Genomic DNA, 18608 nt, shown 5'->3' on the forward strand with positions numbered 1-18608 from the left:
GAGTTTAGAGATCATCTGCTCACAAACTTTCTCCAGCCCCATAGCAACTTTACCTGCATCAGACAGCAGCCTTCACCTTTGGCACTCACAAACAGCCCCGTTGGAATACTGGGGATCTGGGGAGAATCCACAGTTAAGACACAAGACATGACACTCAGAATGGAAACAAATATCAATTTTAGCTTTATTCTGTACAAAATACCTTTCCAGTTATAGAGGAGACTGCAGAATTGAAGTTAGCAGAGCTCACTCTTTTCAGCCACCTGCATTTAACAATGGTAGAACCAAGCAGCAGCACAAAATAAGCATCAGGCATTAGTTATGGTAAAAATGCCTTTAACTTTGAGTGCTGTCTCCTTCACATCAGAACTCAGCCATAAAACCCCAGAAAGTCCCAAGATCTCAGTGTTTAACTTGTGCTTTTCCCACTACTGAACTTACCTGAGTTGTCATTCAGAACACAGCTCACATGGATCACTTTAAAAAAATTGGCTACATAAACACAAAGCCACCTACCACTGCAGTCTGGAGGACTTTTTTATTCATCTTGTTAAGCTCAAATGTCTCCTGGTAGTCTAGATTAGTAGAAGCCAAGGAAATGGTAAGGTTGACTCCTCCAACATAAGAAAGGATAGCGTATTCAGCCAGAGCCTGCAGGGCTACACAAGTGTCCTACGGATCAGAAGAGGTAGAGATCAGAACAGTGAGGAATACAGAAGCACATTAAACTTACAAACAAGCACCATGCTGTACAGTCACCAGCTTCTGGTAGCAGAATCTTCCTTATTATTTCAGATAGCAAAAGAAACACTAGGTTTTGTTCACTTTTGCTGTCAAAGGCATCTGTAAAGACAAAGTCTAGATCCTTCCAAATTATCAGTCTGAGAAGAAAGCAGTAAAGAGCACCGGAAAGGTTTCCTTCTTACCAGGATACAGACAGTTTTTGTCCGGACTCTAGACAGAAACTCTGTGTTAACCATTCCTGAATCAATTGATTTCTACAATTGATTATGCATGCATTGAAGCTACCTTCTTCGGAGGCAGCCCACCTGAGTAGATGAGAATCCTCCAAGTGCGTTCCTTTGCTGTGAAAGCCATTTTACTACTGGGAGTGCAGAGGCCACATCTCCTAGGAGTGTGTACGTCAAAAGGGCATAAGATGTCATTTCCACTTCTGCAGAAACAACTGAAAAACAGGGGTGAAAAAATAAAAATCAAAATACCATCTAGAAGTGAGAATCTGGGCAGGTCTAGAGATAGTTCTATGAATAGTCATTAACTGAAAAAAAAAAAAGTTAAGAGCCTGTAGAAGTAAACACATGAAGAGAAAAGTGAAGTTAAAAGTGTGCACCCAAGATGCATCACCTTCCAAAGATATCTCTGCTTCCAACGTAAGCTCTTTCCTTCACACAATAGATAACCTCCTTTCTACTTGATTGTATCCCATAAGGAATTTCTCTCCCACTCCAGTTCTACTTTGCTGCTGCCCATACTGTATTCCTGTCCTAGAGATTTTCTTGCAACATCCAGTTAGATCCCTCCTGAACATTGGTGCACCTACATTATATTAGAAGAATCAGTGGCTTTAAGTGACTTGAAAATTATAACATCGTTCACTGTTGTTGTGGCTTTGATAGTTAAAGTCTAGGAAATCAGCTGAAATGCCAGTGACTGGCAATAAAAGCTGGGTATACATTCCCCAGCTTAGGTCCATTTGAAAATACAAGCTAAACAGCCCCAAAATTACATGGTTTTGACTTCTCTCAGATTTCCATTTCAAGTGATTTCTCCCTGATGAAATCCCATATGGCTTTTACTCTTCTGCATCACTTGCTGTCTTTATAAAACTGGACTGAAAAATAGTGAGATAGCGGGGGCTGAAAAGACAGTCCTGTCTTGACCACATCTAGCTGTCTCTCATTTGCTCTTAACCAGCACTTTCAGCATGTTACCTGCCTTTTATGAGCTCTCATTTCATCCAGACCCTGTCCTGACTGACTGCCATCTTCAAAATACCTTGTATTATATAAGCAATTCACCAGAATACATACAGTCAGTGGCCTGCTGTTGCAGCCCATTCCCTTATCTCTGTCTCTGCAGTACAAGTACCTGACTGAGAGAGACCATCATTAAATCCCATGAAGGTATCTTCATCAGTAACAAGAGTTCCCGTCAAGCTCCAGTGTGTAAAGCCATCTAGAAAAATAGGACAGTGGAATATGTAATGTTATTACAGCAGGACTGCAGCTAAGCCTCTGTATATGGGAAGAATCAAATTCTACTTTTGCATTGACTCAAAGAACAGATTCACGCCCTGAACTGCACTGTCCCTCCTTTTAGACAAGCATCCCCTGGGCAAGAGGCTCCCTTTGCAATTATAAAGATGGCTCAACATGACAAATTAGGTAATTCTTGGATTTTGGATCAAAATACACCACCAGGGAATATGCTGTGTTACAAGGCAAACTCTGTCATATTGACAGGAAAGGCACTGCAGAGCTTCTGGTACACTTGCCTTCCTTCAGCATCAGCTGCATGTGTGGAACTAAGGTACTCAGCCCTCTTTACAGAGAATCAGGAAAACTCTTCTTGCCTTACAAAGTCAAATGGTACTGTGAGGAAGACCTCATCTCACAAGCTCTATCCTCTCTAGTAACTCAAATATATCATTCAAGTTGCAAGGGCTATTTGCTTGTTCCTATAAGAGGATTGCCAGTTCAGGGACTTGCCAGATTGGACACAGCAGCACAGTACCTTGTGTAATAGCCATGCTGTTCATTTTCCGCAGCGTCACAGCAGCAGAAGGACTGTGTAGCAGTGTCAGGGCATATGCAGTCAGGGCAGTAGTGTAGGGGTCTTCTGCTGAATACAAGTTGGACTCTAAGAAGTGTTTTGCTTTGTCAATAGCTGTTCTTTCTTCCTATATTTAGGGGAAAGAGCCCAGACAGATTACCAGCCTCTGTATCTCAGAAATTATAATAACTTTATTTCTCATCGCTTTATGTCCATTAAAAAAAACAAAAACAAAAAAAACCCGAACAGCTAGGAAAGATGCATTTTGCTCTCTGCAGAATGACACTAACAGCTTCCTTTCCCTAAGAAAAGCCACACATCACAAATTCAAAAAAAGGAGCAAATAGCATAGCAAGAATGATCTAGACTAACACTGAGAAACATTTATTCCCCCCTAAAGCTGAAGAAATTTCATGCCCCTGCAAGGCAGCAGATGAACAGAGCAGAAGCGAGCTCTCTACTGTATGTTTGATTGTGTTCCTGACACTCTGGAGCGTCTAGCAGACGCCAGAGGATAATAAAGGCCAAGGTTCCCAGGGGTCCCTGCAGCCAACAAACATGTTTTATTAACTCCCTCAATGACCTCACCATGTAGGAACGTGGCTCTGATAATTTATAGAAACAATTTAATTGGACTTCGTGTAATTTGGTTTCCTTTGATTTCCCTGTGGCACTAACCTTCCCCTTCCTCATTTCCTAGCTAAGATCGTTAGTAACACTTGCAAATCTCCTCTAGGAAAACTATTAGATTCACATAAACTGCACTTCCAGCAAATAAAAATGCTAGGGCTGTCTTGACACACAGCAGCCCAGGGAGAACATCACATCACTTCTCAGAGGGAGGACACCACTGACAGGAAGGCAGAAAGTTACTCTACCGAGCATTGGAGGATTTTTCTGATTTTTTTTTTTTTTTTTAATTTTAAATAAGGTTGAAAGCCTTCTGCTCCAACAAGAACTGGTGGTTAGGGGGTATCTGCTTGCAGCAGCAGCATGGTCTCACTCTTCAAGCTCTACAGGGATGCCATCAGAAGTGCTGAGATTATCACAGAATTTCTGAATAGATACTGCTGTTTGCACTGGCTGTTTCAAAGTCTCCATAAACTCACTGGGTTGAAATGGACTGCCTGAATGGGCAATCCTTTTGTCTGAGTACAGATCACCAAGACATGCTGCAATATCCACTACACCTCCTGTTTTAATTTTCCAGTTCTACCTGTACAGACCTACTTGCCCACCACCACTCTTTCCCTTGGCTGTTGAAGAGCAAGTGAAGAACTGTATCCATGGCTTGTTCAGCGCATCTGCAAGTGGACATTTTCCCAGTCAGTTAGTGGGAACGTTTAATGTGACGTTACCTGACCACCTCCATTCTAGTGAAATTGCATGCAGGCAAAAATACAACAGAGCAGAGGAGCACTGTTTTTACCGTGAGTTTTAAGAAAGAATCTTTAAAACGCCAGTTGTACTGGAAGTGATTCTTTTTTTCCCCTCCTTCAAAAATTATCCAGCGTAATTGCATGTTCCTATGTAGCTTTTATTTTTTTCTGTAGTGTTCCTGTTCTGTCTCATTACAAAGAAGAGAAACATTTTTCTCCAGAGTCCTCAATCCAGCACATTACAGGAGCGCAGCTCTCCAAAGATACTGTAATCTAATAGCAGTAGCATTTTGGCCACTGTAGCAAAAGGCAGACCGCAAAAGTTTTCTGGATCCCCAAAGCCTATGCAGACCTAGTTAATCTGCTGTTAGCACTAAGCTAGCTAGTTAAAGTTTTTTTGAGTATATATAGGCAAACTACCAGTATCTGCATAGGCTGCAATCACACCTTGAAATTGCAAGACAGAAAACATTTTTTGCAGCTATTTTTGGGAGAGGTTGGGGGATTGGGTTGCAGGGAAGAGTTTTGCTCTGGTAGAATAACCCTTGAGGTGGTGGCTGAAGGATGGGACATCACCTTGAATAACTTCAAGATTCCTTAACTTTAGAATAATCTCAAGGCTTTCCAACAGCCTCTGTTACCTGGATGCTATCATTCTAGTGAGCAAAGAACTTTGAAAGTGAACAGCAGTAAAATCAAGTTTAAAAAAAAATGGAGAGAATTTTTAGAATATGTAGAACATGAGAGCTATTTTAGCTAAGTTTTTATTACCTCAGAAGTTACACCTGTTTCCAGAAGAGATGCAACCACATAAGCTGTCAGGGAGATCTTACCATGGATTCCACCCTGGAGGACAACAAATGCAAACCACTGGATGAAAACTAGAGAAAAGGACGCTGGATAAAAAGACTCTTGAAGCAAGACAAAGAATGTGTTATAACTATAAGAGAAGCTGTGGCATCACAGAACTTCTTTTCCTTTGCACATAAGGAGTACGAATTTTAGGAACCTGACCCAACATTGTAGCTTCCTTTCCTAGCAATAGCCTGAGAACAGACTCAATGCACATAACTTCATACTCCAAGACATGACTCTGAAGTGTTTTGCAAGACTTGACATCTTGCTTTCCATTCTAACAGGACAGCACACAGATACACTGACAGACGACTCTTTACTGAAATTCTCCTGGTTCTTCCTACACTATTCTAGCCTTTCAAATGCAATATCATATTAGGCATAAGAAACTGCATCACTTCATGCTTCGATAATAACTTTAAAAATGCTCCTATTGCATGATTTTGAGTCTGTATAGTTTTTACCTGAATATCCTTATTTAGTATCCTGCCCATAGCAGGAAAAGAACCATCTTCTTTCTGATGCTGGATGATCCAGTCTTTGGCAGCTGTTAGTTCTTTCGGGTCAATGAAAATAAACCCACGAGACTGTGCAAAGGACTTGAGGACAAAAGCTGTTAGCCTGTAAATACGAATTTATCATCTTTACTGAGAAAACAAATTCAGAATAATGTATCAGTATGGGGAAAACAACATTCCTAGAAAGCAGAAATTTTAAAAATCTTGTTGGGGAAACACTAAATATTGTTAAAAAAAAATTAATAGTACATAAAAGCACCTGAACACTGTCCAAACTTCTGGATAAGAGCAGGATTAAGGGTCAACAGATTAAATTGAAAAGTATAACTGGAAGATATAGCTGTCTTAGTTATGACACACTCTGAAGTTTAGTTCCCTTTTATAGGCGCTCATCTGCTACCCACATTATTAAAGCTTTTGCATTAAGAATCAATATCCTTATAAATATGGAATTATTTGTAAAGAAAAGAGAGGACTAAATTTTCCAATTTTGCTACTGTTAACTTAAAAAAAAAGATATCCAGACCCACTGCTAAAGTCTGAGGCTGTGTTAGACTTTATACAGAATTAAGACTTAAGAAAGCAATAGAAGTGTTTTTGGAATTCTAAACCTCTGACATGCAACAAGTGTGAACTCTGGCCAGCTTTGGGAGATTGAATCATTCGTTTTACAAGCCTCTGAGGAATGGGAGGGTAGAAAGCCTGCTGGCTGGCAGGGGATTTTTCAAGTGTTAAGTAATTCTATGTCACCATATTTTACATCTAGGGACTGGGAGATGCCAGATCTGAGATAAAAGTTTACTATCTTAGAAACAGTGAGGCAGCAGCATCATAGAAGTGGTACTTCCCCTCAAATGAGTTCATGAAGAAAATCAGCTTAAAGCAAAATACAGAGCAGATGGAGAAGCACAAGCAAATGAATGAAGACAAGAATCTACTACATCTGAGATATTATAGTCAACTAACATGCTAATGTGATGTAACGTACAACTGTAAAGGCCATGGTTTCCTAAGGGGGACGTTACTGAGATGAGCTGATTTCTCAGTTTAATAATTTCTGGCTCTCATACTGTTTGACTCTGTAAGGTCCAGCACTTCAATTCTCAGGGCATAAATCCGTACCATTCCATTTCATCCATGAGGGGATATAAAGCACTTGGGAGAAAGACTCCTTTGGGGTTTTGGGGGTTGGGTTTTTTTCTCCCTACCCTGTTAGACGCCTCTGCCACTTCTAGAGACAGCAAGTTGTTCAGTACATGCTTCAGGCAAAGCTCCATTCCCTAGAGCAATTAGGTGCTTAAATGCCCCATACATTGCTACTCCAATTCCAGTAGACAAAATATGATCCTTAACTACAGCTTCTGTGCCTAAAGCCTGGACATATTAGTAGATGTGACTACCTTAACTGCCCCCGAGTCTTGAAATATCTGTAGTACGCATGCTAGTATAGTATGAACACTCAGCAGCATTGAAACAGTAAGTCTATAGTCATTGAGTATTATTTCTATTCTCCACTGTGTGCGATACCATGATGGAAGCTGGAATATTACTCTTCTTTCCTTGCCAATTGTGTATTTTTCCCATTTAGCAAACACTGAATTTTCTAACTCTGTTTTAAATAGCAACTCACCACATACTCCCTGAGGAATCCCTCTCGCCAAAAGCACTGTATGAACCATCTTGTCTCTTGTAGGTCAGCTGGCGCTGGTAGCCTGGAAGTCACAAAAGAACTGGGGGAGTCCAAAATCCTCACACAGAGAAAAACAAGTATGTAAAGTGAATGAAGACTCAGACCATCTGGCACTAGTGTAAGGGATTCTGCTGCCCAAAGCAACCTCTTATTTTGCTGTGAGTGATAGAGCCAGCTCTGTGTATGTATGCTGTAGCTTATTCAGAAAACCATTCAGGCTAACATCTGTAAGACTACAACTCCTGCATTTTGGCCAGTAGAAACGTTAAAAGTTTTATACCTCTCTGAAAAGATGCAGTATTGAAAGATTTTCACTTAAGCATACAGCCATTCTCCTTCCATTTTACTGAAAGTACCATGCAGATGAAATTTTTTTTCCTATAACGATACAACTGGATTCAGACCTTTCTCCAAAGCTGTTCTTTGGGACAACTTAGTGTAACATGACAAAAATAGCTGTGATCTTAACATATACAAACACTTCCTAGCTACTAGGGCTGTCTTATAAGGCTTGTTTTAGACAACAATTATCAACAAGTTGAATGCTGAAGGTAAGAACTCTCTACCAGAATGTCTTTTGAGATTGAAAATAAAGATAGTCAAACTGCTCTTCCTATTAGGAAAAGAATTCGCTTCTCAAACCTGTTTGTCTTACAACCATGAACTGCTCATCCTAATAAAGCACTCTAAGCCTCTATATTGAGGAATACGGAATACACACTTTGATAAAGCTCTTAAATGCCCATTGGGATCAAACCGTTCAGAATGGGTATTTGATATGGAGACGCGTCAAAACTGCAAGGAGACTGTGTCAAAGACATTTAGCGCCTGCTTAATTCTCTGATACGTTAATAGATGTTTTATTACACATTGCATGATATTTTTATGGGAATGGATTACTTTTTCATTTCTGGAGGCGAGCTTTCTTTGTTGACCTCTCCAGATATAGGCAGCTCCACAATCCCCGAGTAAGGGCTGCCTATGACTCCTACACTTTTTCCTGTTGCTCCATAGCCTTCCAATGCTCATAGGGAATGCAGATAGAATGGTTTGAAAAATGGGAGGTGCAAAGCCCTAGAGATTAATGATGCTCTTGTTGCAAAAACAAATGTCTCTGGGGATTGTGGGATATATACGTGGCAGAAAGCATAAGTAACAGTATATATTTTTTTTTCCTCTAAACAATAGGTGTTACTTTAAATGAGATTGCTTTTCTTCTACATAGGCCTCAGATACAATTTACTACTGAGCACTTTGTCCTCAAATGGTTCCTAAGTATTCATTTCCAGTGTGTTAGATGGACAAATTAAGTAGTTGTATTTTTATATCAGTCTATAATATTTTCTGTTCTTTTATTTGAATGTTCATTTTGAGTTGACTTATGCTTCATTGCTCTTACATTTATTCTTGTTTGCTTGCTAGGTTGATAGTGGCACAGACTTTATGTCTTGCTTGCTCTTCTGAAATCTTCTTTTTTCTAAACACTCCTCTAGATGCTTGGACTCACTGGAGAGGTTCACCTTTCCAGTTTTCACCTGTTCACCTGCTTTGGTAGAACTGCATTGTGGGAAAGTAGAAAAATTACTGGCTAGTTTAGCTCAGGCCACTTCTAAAGATTAGGGAATATATGGGAATTGCTGGGTATCAGCACTTTCTATGATGGATGACTAAGTGATGAAAAAGTTTTCTGGCTTAGTAAGCTACAAAAGCCTTCTAGAGTGAGCAAACAGACTTTCCCATCTAAACCTTATATTTGGCAGGGCTCCAATAAACACAGAAAAGTTTAAAAGTCTTGAGGATTTCTTCTGTAAGGGTTAATTAGCAGGCAGAGTTTGGAGCCAAAAACCTGGTAGGTTTGCAGATTCATAAAAAGAAACAAAAGCAAATGATATTGCAAAGGAAACACTGACCCAAAGTATTAAAAAACTCTCTTTGTCTTACTGCTATCAGCAAGCACAAAAAATTACAAGTGAAATGACCGTAGCCAGGCAAAGGAAGCAGCACTGGGCTTTTGCTGCTGAATACAAGAAATATATTACATATTACATTTTATATTTATATTTTCAGAGGAGAACCACCTAATCCTGTCACCTCTGATTTCATGACATGACTATTGTCTGACTCATACACAAGACAGCTTTGTCCCTTTGGGTAATTCTTGTTTTTAATGATCTCTGAATTCTTACTTGTCCTGAGAATTGTATTTAGTTATAAAACTATTTTGCATGTGGCTCTTCCCAAACATATGCTGAGAAAAACAGCACATAAAAAGATAGATTGCTTTGAGCTGTTCAGAGAGATAGGACAGGACACTGAAAGGATAGATAAAAGCCTTCATTATATGGCTCTAAGTTAACTACTTTGGATATTAACTTTTGATTTTGGGTATACTGTTACTAAGAAAATGCTGTTAAAGAGAAAGATCAGAAGAGCCATGTAGTGACTAAAGGAGTGGAAAGACAGTTTATGATTAAGGCAAAACACCTAAACATACAGATTTTTACTAAATGTATTTTTCCTTGACTTTCTGAAATGTTTAAACATAGAAATAAACGGCCTAAGAAAAAAAAAGATAAAAGAATATAGATCAGTAAGCATCTAAACTATGAGTTCTTGAAGGGAAACAGGCTACATATCAAGGGAAAACTTCTTGCCATCAAAATCTGTTAATCTGTGAGATTATCCTACAAGAAATGATGACTCCTCATCGCTTGGGATACTCTTGATTAGAAAGGACAATGTGATAGTAGTAAAACTTTCTTCCAACTTACAAGCCTTTTCTCCTTCTATAAATTGTAAGTGTAATGAGTTACCTTGAACAAGGTAATCAGTAGCTTCACTCTCCACCTCATGACTAAGTTGTTTGGTTTTCTGCAGATATTTCAGGACAAAAACATTAGGAGCAAAATGGATCATGTTCTGCTCCCCACATCCAAATGGCAATCGCAAAAGATTGTCCAAGTTGTTCAATGTAGGACCCATCACATCTCCTGTTTGAAAAAGAGGCAATATGTTCAGCATTAAGGAATTACGCTTTACTTCCTTTTGATGTCTTATGATTAAAACCCATCTGACTACACTAATTTCTACTAGCTACACATAGTCAGCTTAAATAAACTGTATCATAAGTTAGAAGTCCTTCAAATGTTAAGTCTTAGCCCTTCAAGCTCGTGCTGGAATAAAGAAGTTTCACATTTCAGAGTTTGATTAGCCATAACTCCCTAATTTAGATTACTAGTTTAGAACAGCACAACTTGTGATCATGATGATTATGAAATTAATACCATGAATTCTAACAGACAGTGCCTCTGCAAAGCCCTCAGATGGTATCAACTTTAAGTCACTGTCAACTCAAACAGGGTTCAAACAAGTGACGAAAGAAAAAATATTATTTGTCCCAGAATTAAGCAGTATATATCTTTGTAACTGCCTATAACCACCTTATCTGGTGTGTATTACTCAAATACTGGTCACAAGTAAGTAACAGCTGCAGTACCTCTTCATATTTGATAACTGGTGCCTAGTGATACCTTCTCATAATTGATACCTATTATTGAAGCCGTAGCTCTTTCTGATCCTGGAATTATGTTGTGGGGAACTCCAAGAGTAAATGCTTCATTGTGATTTTCATCAGTCTCTTCTTTTCTCCAAATTTTAAACTCTCCCATTGACCCCCAGCCTGTGGAAAAGCCAATGTACTTCACCTCAAGCTGTTTGGGGACTGTCCACTCCACAATAATAGACTCATTTAGCACCCGAGTACCATGGCCAACCTGAAAGGAACAAAAAACCATGCAGTTCCAAGAACCCACATATAAAAAGTCAGTCTGCCATGTGTCCTTGGATCTAGTAACTTATGTGTGCATCAGAGAACACTGTAGATGGACCAGTACGTTTCTCTTTCCCACCCACAAAACAATCCAAGGAAGCTTAATAAGAATTCCATAGGCTTGACATCCAAGGCTTTCATCACACTTAGCACTAAAAACATCAAAGACTGAGGTCCTGAGAACATAATGTGGCAAGCAGATATGTTCCGATTAAAACAGCCTGCTCAAGACCTAATATAGAAAAAGCAACAGGAACAAAGCTTTCACCTTCTACAACAAGCCTAACGAAAATCTGCCGTATGTGTGCTCAAACTCTATTTAAGAGAGCAAAAGACTTCCAGACCATTACATAGATAAACTCACTACCTGGATAATTCCATTTTTCCAGCTGATCCAGAAGCTGCGGAATTCATCCCAGGAGAGGATACCAGCTGTGTCTCTGCTGGCCACTGGCTCACCCATTTTGCTTATGGAAATCCAAGTTTTAGTATTTTGATGTCCACCAATAACAATCTCGGTCATCTCTGCCATGTCATGTGGACCAGAGGACAAGGCCAGGTGAGCATCATTGTGTGCTTTCACAGCAATGTCAAAGTGTGTCATCTGGGCAGGTTTCTGCATGTATTGGTACTCATATTTGTTAGGTGTAGAAATGTGTATTTTCTCTAGTCAGAAAAATAATGGAATATTGTAAGAATTAGAGCTTAGCTCACATACTTCAAAAATAACCCATAGCTAACTACTAAAATTTAAACAAACAGACCTTTCCTAAGTACATGTTTTTTCCAGCTTCTCTTAAACAAACTATAAAAGTACATGTGGATTTTTCTTCCCATCTCCTATTTATATCTCCTTCCAATATAGAAAATCCTTCAATTCAAACTGCTTAGCTGGATTTCTTATGAAATCTTTAAGTGATTTTTCAGTTCTGATGTAGTAGTCAAAAGCATCTCTGTTTAGCTACTGGAGCCAATTTTGAGCTATCCAAATCTCAGGCAGGACGGACATACTGATTCCAGAACTGAATTTTAAAACATCAACTGAAAATACAGTACAGTCACAGTTACTGTCCACAGTGCTGAATACTTAAACTGTTTCGTAAAGTAAAGGAATTTAATTGCCATTTCCAGAAATCACTTGGGCAGTTAAAGCAAATTCATAATTAGCCAGCCGGGTAAGAAAGACTCTTTATTCAAAAGTTCCTCCTACACACCATAACTCATCAATCATAGAGAAATGGAAACAAAGATTTTTTAAATTTTTTTTTCTATGAGATGAAGCCACATGTTTCTACTATAACTAAATCAAACAAACTTAATATCTCATTCAAATCATAAACTTACCATTTGGGCAGAAGAACACACTATAGGTGTATTCTCTGGACAGTCCCTCTGGCTACATAAAGACAGAAATTCATACATAAAAATACAGTGCTTGGATTAGCAGTAACAGCTATTCAATTTTACTTACAAAATACAGAAATAATATTCTGCTGCTTACAGTGTTTTATATCCTTTATTGAAAAGTTATTACACTGTATTCTGTTAGCTAGAGGTATGCTAACCACTACTAGCAAATCTCACATCACTGCATATTTCTTAGATTAACAGAACAAGCTTATCTAATAAAATGTCTATCCCTTTTTCTTCTGAACAGCACTGAAGATTCACCAGCACAAACTCAGAATCAAACGGGCTCTTTCTGTACACATACCACTAAAATTGATTATTTCCAATCATGTAAACATACCATAAATCAACCTGAAGTTTCTTATAAACCTATTCACATTTGATTAACTACCTAAAAGCTTTCATGATTTGCCCAAGAATTTATAATTTTTTTTCCAAATTATTACTAATTCATATTTTCTTACCTCAATAATAACACTACTGCGAACATAATCCACTCCCACTGGGGTCCTTTTGTCCATATAATTGTCCTCTGAGTGCTTGCCATTCTTTAAGGTCTGCATCTCATCCTGACAGCAATTAGTTCCACCATAAGCAAAAGCTTTTGCTAAGAAACAGAAGGGAAAAGAAGCAGAGATTTTGAGATAGGAAGATCTTCAGGAGTTCAAGTGAAGATCTAAACTAGTTACAGTTGATTAACAATACCTCAAAGTGTTTTGTAATTACAGCTCTCTCATATTACCTTCATTCTGTATTGAACAGTCACATCTAAAACTAGACAATATTTGGACAGTCATGGGGCAAAAAAGAAACTCTTTCCTAGTTTCCAGCATTGCACAATTACTGTGATTATTTGCTTGAGAGTTGTACAGAATTTGTTCTTATTCTTTTATTTAAAAACTTCCACTGATCTCTTTGGGGAGATATAACAGGTCCAAACCTTATGACCACATATCACACAACAGGAAAACTGATAACCAGGGAATGTCCTGAAGTTTGTTCATACAGCCTCTTCAGTGCATTATAGCTATAGAATCTGTTTCTCAGAAACAAACGAGGTTGAAAAGCTAAGTTGGCAGCAAGTGGAATGAATGATTCCACTTTGAGGTACTAGGGAAATAAGAATTTTCTTCTGAAAAAGGAATAAAAAGAAACACTTGTAAAAATCCCTCAAGCAGCAAGCTATTTTTATTTCTATACTACCAGTGATGTTGCTCAGTCCAAGCTCATTGAAGGACAAAACGATAGAGGTGGGTTTAGCTTCCCCAGGGGCAACGCACTTCTTTCTTGTCAGATGGTGTTTCCCAGGATGCCCAACAAACTTTATGCCTTTTGGAACAGAAATCTTCACATGGACCTGTGAAAATTTTTGAATGCCATTTATTGCAAATTTCAGTTGCAAAACCAACTGACATATGTGCAAAATCTGAAAAGCACAAAATGCTTAATAAAATCATACTAAGCACAGATTATTCACTCTTCAAACCTTCTAGTAATATATTTGACTGACAGCATTACTTTCAGCTCAGCAATTCTCCAGGTAGTTCAGAATGATGCTACTGGAGCTAGACGGATAATGAGTTTGAGAAGAAAATATCCAGGGAGACAGGAATTCTTGGGGAAAAAAAAACCAACACAAAAAAACACCACCACATTCTTTCAAAACAAACTACTTTCAGCAGCTTTCTGATTATGACAGAACTTCCTCTCTGTGGTTCAGCATAAGCTTCCTAATTGTCTTCCCTACATTCTTCAATAGTTGTATTTCTGAAGTGTTCCAAGACACTTCAGACTACTACAGTTGTTTCAAGCTAAAAGCAAGTAAAGCAATGTCATTTTTTCATATTGAAAAGCAATATTTTTATCTCGTTCAAAGCATTTATGCTGAGCTTATCACTACATTATCCCTATACCTTATCTACTGTAAGTTGTAGATCACTTAGGAAATTCTGATGATAAAAGAGAATTTAGTAACAGGAGTAAAGAGGGCTGTTACCTCTACACAGACAGCTAAGTAATTGTAGACAGTTAGTGGGATTTTGGTCTGTTCTCCCCGGATGACATGGTATGGCAAGGTGAAATCAATGAAGAAAGGTTTAAATGTCTTCAGTTCTGTTTGACTGGCAATGCCCAACCCCTTCTCTTCAGACAGACCCACAGCTTCGGTTATCCAGGTAGTGATGGAGTCTGGCACTTCCACATGCAGCTGCGCTTCTCCCGTTATATTACTACCAAAGAGAACAGGGAATAACTCCAGCTGATCAGATTAATGAAATGCTTTTGAATGAAGCTAAAGCACACAGACCCAAACATTTTGGGGAATTCCCTCCAGATCCAAACTTACAAGATAGCATCAGCGTCTGCTTTGAACAACAGCTTATAAAAGGCTCAATGTTTTCTATCAGTTTTTTTGAGACCTATGCACATTTATAAGGGGCAGAACTGCAAGTAGTTGCTTCTGCAAAATACAGTCTAACATACAAATACCTACTGGATTAAAAGCTTTATAGAGTCACTTTTCTTAGAGGCAAATGTCTGCACTAAGTCCAAAAAAAAAAAAAAAGAAGAAGAAAAGAAAAGAAAGAATCCTAGACTGAAATCCTGGATAAATAATTTAACAGCTAGCAAAATAAAAGTAATTTTTGTTGGAACCCATTGTCCTTGTATACATTGCCACATTGCAGACTCTGCTTGAACATAAGGGCAAATGAGAAATTTTCCAGACACCGAGTTCAGCAACTGCTTGTCCAGGGGAGAGTATTTTGATTCAGAAACATTTTCGTTGGTTGGTTTTTGGAATGCCTGACTCAGAAATATTTCCAAAAACATCATTTTCTTCCAACGAGGATTGAAACTAATTATTAAAAATCAAATTTCTATTCTGAGTATTTAGCTTTACTGCGCATACCACAACAGGATATCATAAAGCTGGTATCCTCTTCCATGCTTTATAATAATAGAAATTCAATTTTGTTCTGCAGACTTTGCTATTTCCCTCCTGCAAAGAAGCTTTGGCCTTGCCTGGAACAGAAAACATTTCCTCTAAAGCAAGAACAAAAGCTATTTCATGGCTCAGCTGGCAGGATGATTGGTGCAGTTATGAGTACACCCTAAGGTTGTTTTCTCTCAAGTTCTTATTTATTCCCCAGAGCTTGATACACATGCTGCTAGCTCTGTAATCTTTTGAGAGCAACGTGCATCTTAGTTGGCATGGAAAACAAGAAAGCAAGATCTTCAGAATAAGCTCTGTGAGTCTACAGCATAACACACTGTCTTTCAACACTGCAATACCGCCTGATTCACATCCAGGACAAACGGAAGAATTGGGCTTTCACCGCTTTTCAGCTGAAGGTTATTCACACTTTCGGCACCAATGAAGTATCTTTACTTTCATCATCTAAATCAACTGTTTGTAATTTTCAATGAGCTTAAACTATGGTAACTGTCAGTAACCAGGCAGCATATCATGTACTGGTCTGTGTATTTATATCACAGTAGGAAAAGGATAAAAACAAGTAGTTTGATAAAAAAACTAGAGATCGCTATGCCTTTGAATAGGCATGCTAGGTTCAGTCAGTCTCCAAGCTCTCTGGCCAATGAATGAGGTTCCCCAGCTCAAACTACAGAGTGGTGAGCCTGGGAAACGCACTTGACTTGACAGCACCAAGTTATTTTAACTTCTTTTAAGCACACTAGTTTCTTAATATTTAGGTCTTCATCCTAACTGGAGTTAGGTAGCTGGTACCTGCAATAAACTTCAGCCCTGAAGAGTAAGCAGAAGGGTGTCCTAGCTCCAGAACTGGCAGTATTCCAGTCTGTTTAACCGGACAATTTGTTGCAGCTGATGTTCTTTCCACTGGGATTTCAGCCCATAACCAGCATTAACATTATTTTCACACATGAGGGCACTTACTCTTCTGGGCGGGGGTCCAAAGTACACACACATTTCCAGCCATTAGACCCTCCAGCCAGGCTTTAGGAATTTTTAGAATTGGTTTGGGAAGTTGACATTAGGCTTTTGTTTCTTTTTTGAGGATTGTATATTATAATTATAACTGGTAGAAGAAAAAAAATAAAATTCTTCCTGTTCAAGAGAGTGGAAATCAAGGAATGCTCAACTTAGTTGTTTCTAATGAAATGAAGTGGAGAAAATACAATCTGCAACTTTTTATTCCACACTCTCCCACTTATAATTAACTGCCCCAGCTTGCTGAGGCCCAAATGGGCACTTCTGGAATTCTTTGTGTATTTCTACAAAGCATATTTCATGCTCAATTGAACAGATTTGAATACACTTGCTGCAAGTTCCTGTCAAATTTAATTTATAATCATTTGTTGAGAATGAAGTTTACTAGCAAACCTGGAGAAGCCTTTCAATAATTGCTTCAAATTATCCTAGATGTGCTGTTTCTGGGAAAGATTAGTTATCTGTTTATTCATTTTTTTTAGTTCCCGTTGTACCAGGTGGAAACCATGATTTATTGGGCAGTAAATTAAGGTTTGGGGGAGATGCTCTTGTGTCAGATGAAAGAGAAAGAAGAGGTCTGTGCAATTTAAAAAGCAATCAATACAGAACACTCACCAGTGCATGGTTAGGCTATACCAGCATTTACAGAAGCAGCTATTGTGCCTCCATCTCCGCACACATATTACCCTGGAATCATTTTCCCACTAAAGCATATGCAGGAATTGGTGCTACAATAGGGGTGGAAAGGAAGAAAAGCACTAGCACTCGCTGAAATTGACATTTCTGGATTACCCTAGGGTCCAAACACAAATCCAGACCCAACTCATCTCCCACTGTAAATGGAAACTGGCATTTCTAAGGGGCTGGTCTTGCCTCTTGACTGTGAACTCTAGCAAGATTTCCCATTCCCCTTTGCTCTTTTAAGTGGTACATAGAATTGTGGTTCATATGAAGATTTTAGCACAGAGCTAGAAGTGCATCATCACTTTATATCTTACAGTCTCTTTTTATTGCAAGAGCAGTCTGACTTGCATTTATTGTAAGGCAAACTTATGCAACAAGTAGTTCCTCACAGTAGCTGCAAACCTATATCTGCAAACCTATATCCTCACTTGCTCTTCAATAACTTGTCAATACAACCTTTCCAGAAGCGAGCAAAACCTAGAAGTGTGTTGAACCAAAGCATTGCTCCTTTTCTTCCCTGAAGATACTCCTCTGTTTGTGACACCACGGTGAACTACACATGGGTTGCAAGGTAGTCACAACTGACACACTTCAAGCTCAAGTTAAGTGAATACACTTCAAGACCAGATGAAACGTTACAAAGAAAGATTATTGATTAAAGCAGTAATGAGGAAAAGCAACAACAACAAAAAACATCAGAGAACATCAGAGAATGTCAATGTAACTCCAGTAGGTTTTAAAGACCTTTGTTTTCTGTAGTTGAAGAGGATACAACCCTCTGGATATAATTAAGGGAATTCCCTGTCAATACCTGACATTGAGGCAATGCCAAATCCACGTTTCAGGAAAGAAGGTTCTTTTTCTCTTCTCTGCTCTGCTGGAACAAGAAACAAGTCCTTGGCAATGAATTCTTTTATTAAAACGTTTTTAACAGTAACTGATAAATCAGTGTTATCACCTGAATGCAGCTCACATGACCAACCGAAACTCTAGCTAGTATAGAAACATTAAAAAAATGAATGAGTGTATCATCCATAACACAAATTACACAGTCTTTCCAAATGATCCCATTGTGCACACACACATCAAACAGTCTGGAGACATGAATAAGAGGCTAAAAAAGATAGTATAAATAAGATAATCTTAAAAACTAGCGTAAAGTAAAGGTTTTATTATCCAAATTCTTTCACCAAACAAAATCAAAGAGACCGTATAGAGCATGTGACTTCCCATGATATTATGATATAGCCTTACTAATGGCAGTTACTACAATCACTACTTTATATTCCACTCCATTTCTTCTCTTGGAATTGTCTTGATCTCTAATATTTTCATAATTTAGCCCATTTTTCTACACCTGTGATGCTTCATTATATTTTTCTTACACTAACCTCCAAAACTTACTCTGCTAAGAGAGGCCACCAGGTGGTTCAGAACACAAAGGGAAGGCACATCCTCAGTTGCAGCATTAGTCATAATACTT

At 38.5% G+C, this 18608-nt stretch overlaps 1 protein-coding gene across 13 annotated transcripts in view; it reads right to left on the minus strand.

The window, feature by feature from the left end:
* Window positions 1–18608, minus strand: part of CPAMD8 (C3 and PZP like alpha-2-macroglobulin domain containing 8) — a 68271-nt gene that overhangs the window by 21523 nt on the left and 28140 nt on the right. For 12 of the 13 annotated variants that reach the window (XR_007507117.1, XM_049809374.1, XM_049809371.1 and 9 more), the window contains 16 exons: window positions 17937–18002; window positions 14471–14702; window positions 13678–13831; window positions 12939–13081; window positions 12409–12460; window positions 11432–11730; window positions 10783–11008; window positions 10049–10225; window positions 7176–7257; window positions 5492–5648; window positions 4944–5018; window positions 2755–2920; window positions 2110–2196; window positions 1050–1186; window positions 517–672; window positions 54–116 (listed from right to left, as the gene is read on the minus strand). Coding sequence is in view for 12 of the 13 variants with exons in the window: in XM_049809374.1 (XP_049665331.1) it covers window positions 54–116; window positions 517–672; window positions 1050–1186; window positions 2110–2196; window positions 2755–2920; window positions 4944–5018; window positions 5492–5648; window positions 7176–7257; window positions 10049–10225; window positions 10783–11008; window positions 11432–11730; window positions 12409–12460; window positions 12939–13081; window positions 13678–13831; window positions 14471–14702; window positions 17937–18002 (2272 nt within the window). In the remaining variant the exon portion in view is untranslated. The remainder of the gene's footprint in view (window positions 1–53; window positions 117–516; window positions 673–1049; window positions 1187–2109; window positions 2197–2754; window positions 2921–4943; window positions 5019–5491; window positions 5649–7175; window positions 7258–10048; window positions 10226–10782; window positions 11009–11431; window positions 11731–12408; window positions 12461–12938; window positions 13082–13677; window positions 13832–14470; window positions 14703–17936; window positions 18003–18608) is intronic. The other variant, XM_049809369.1, reaches the window with a different exon arrangement.

Source organism: Accipiter gentilis, chromosome 8 (assembly GCF_929443795.1).
Source record: "Accipiter gentilis chromosome 8, bAccGen1.1, whole genome shotgun sequence".
In the NCBI taxonomy this organism is placed as follows: Eukaryota; Metazoa; Chordata; class Aves; order Accipitriformes; family Accipitridae; genus Astur; species Astur gentilis.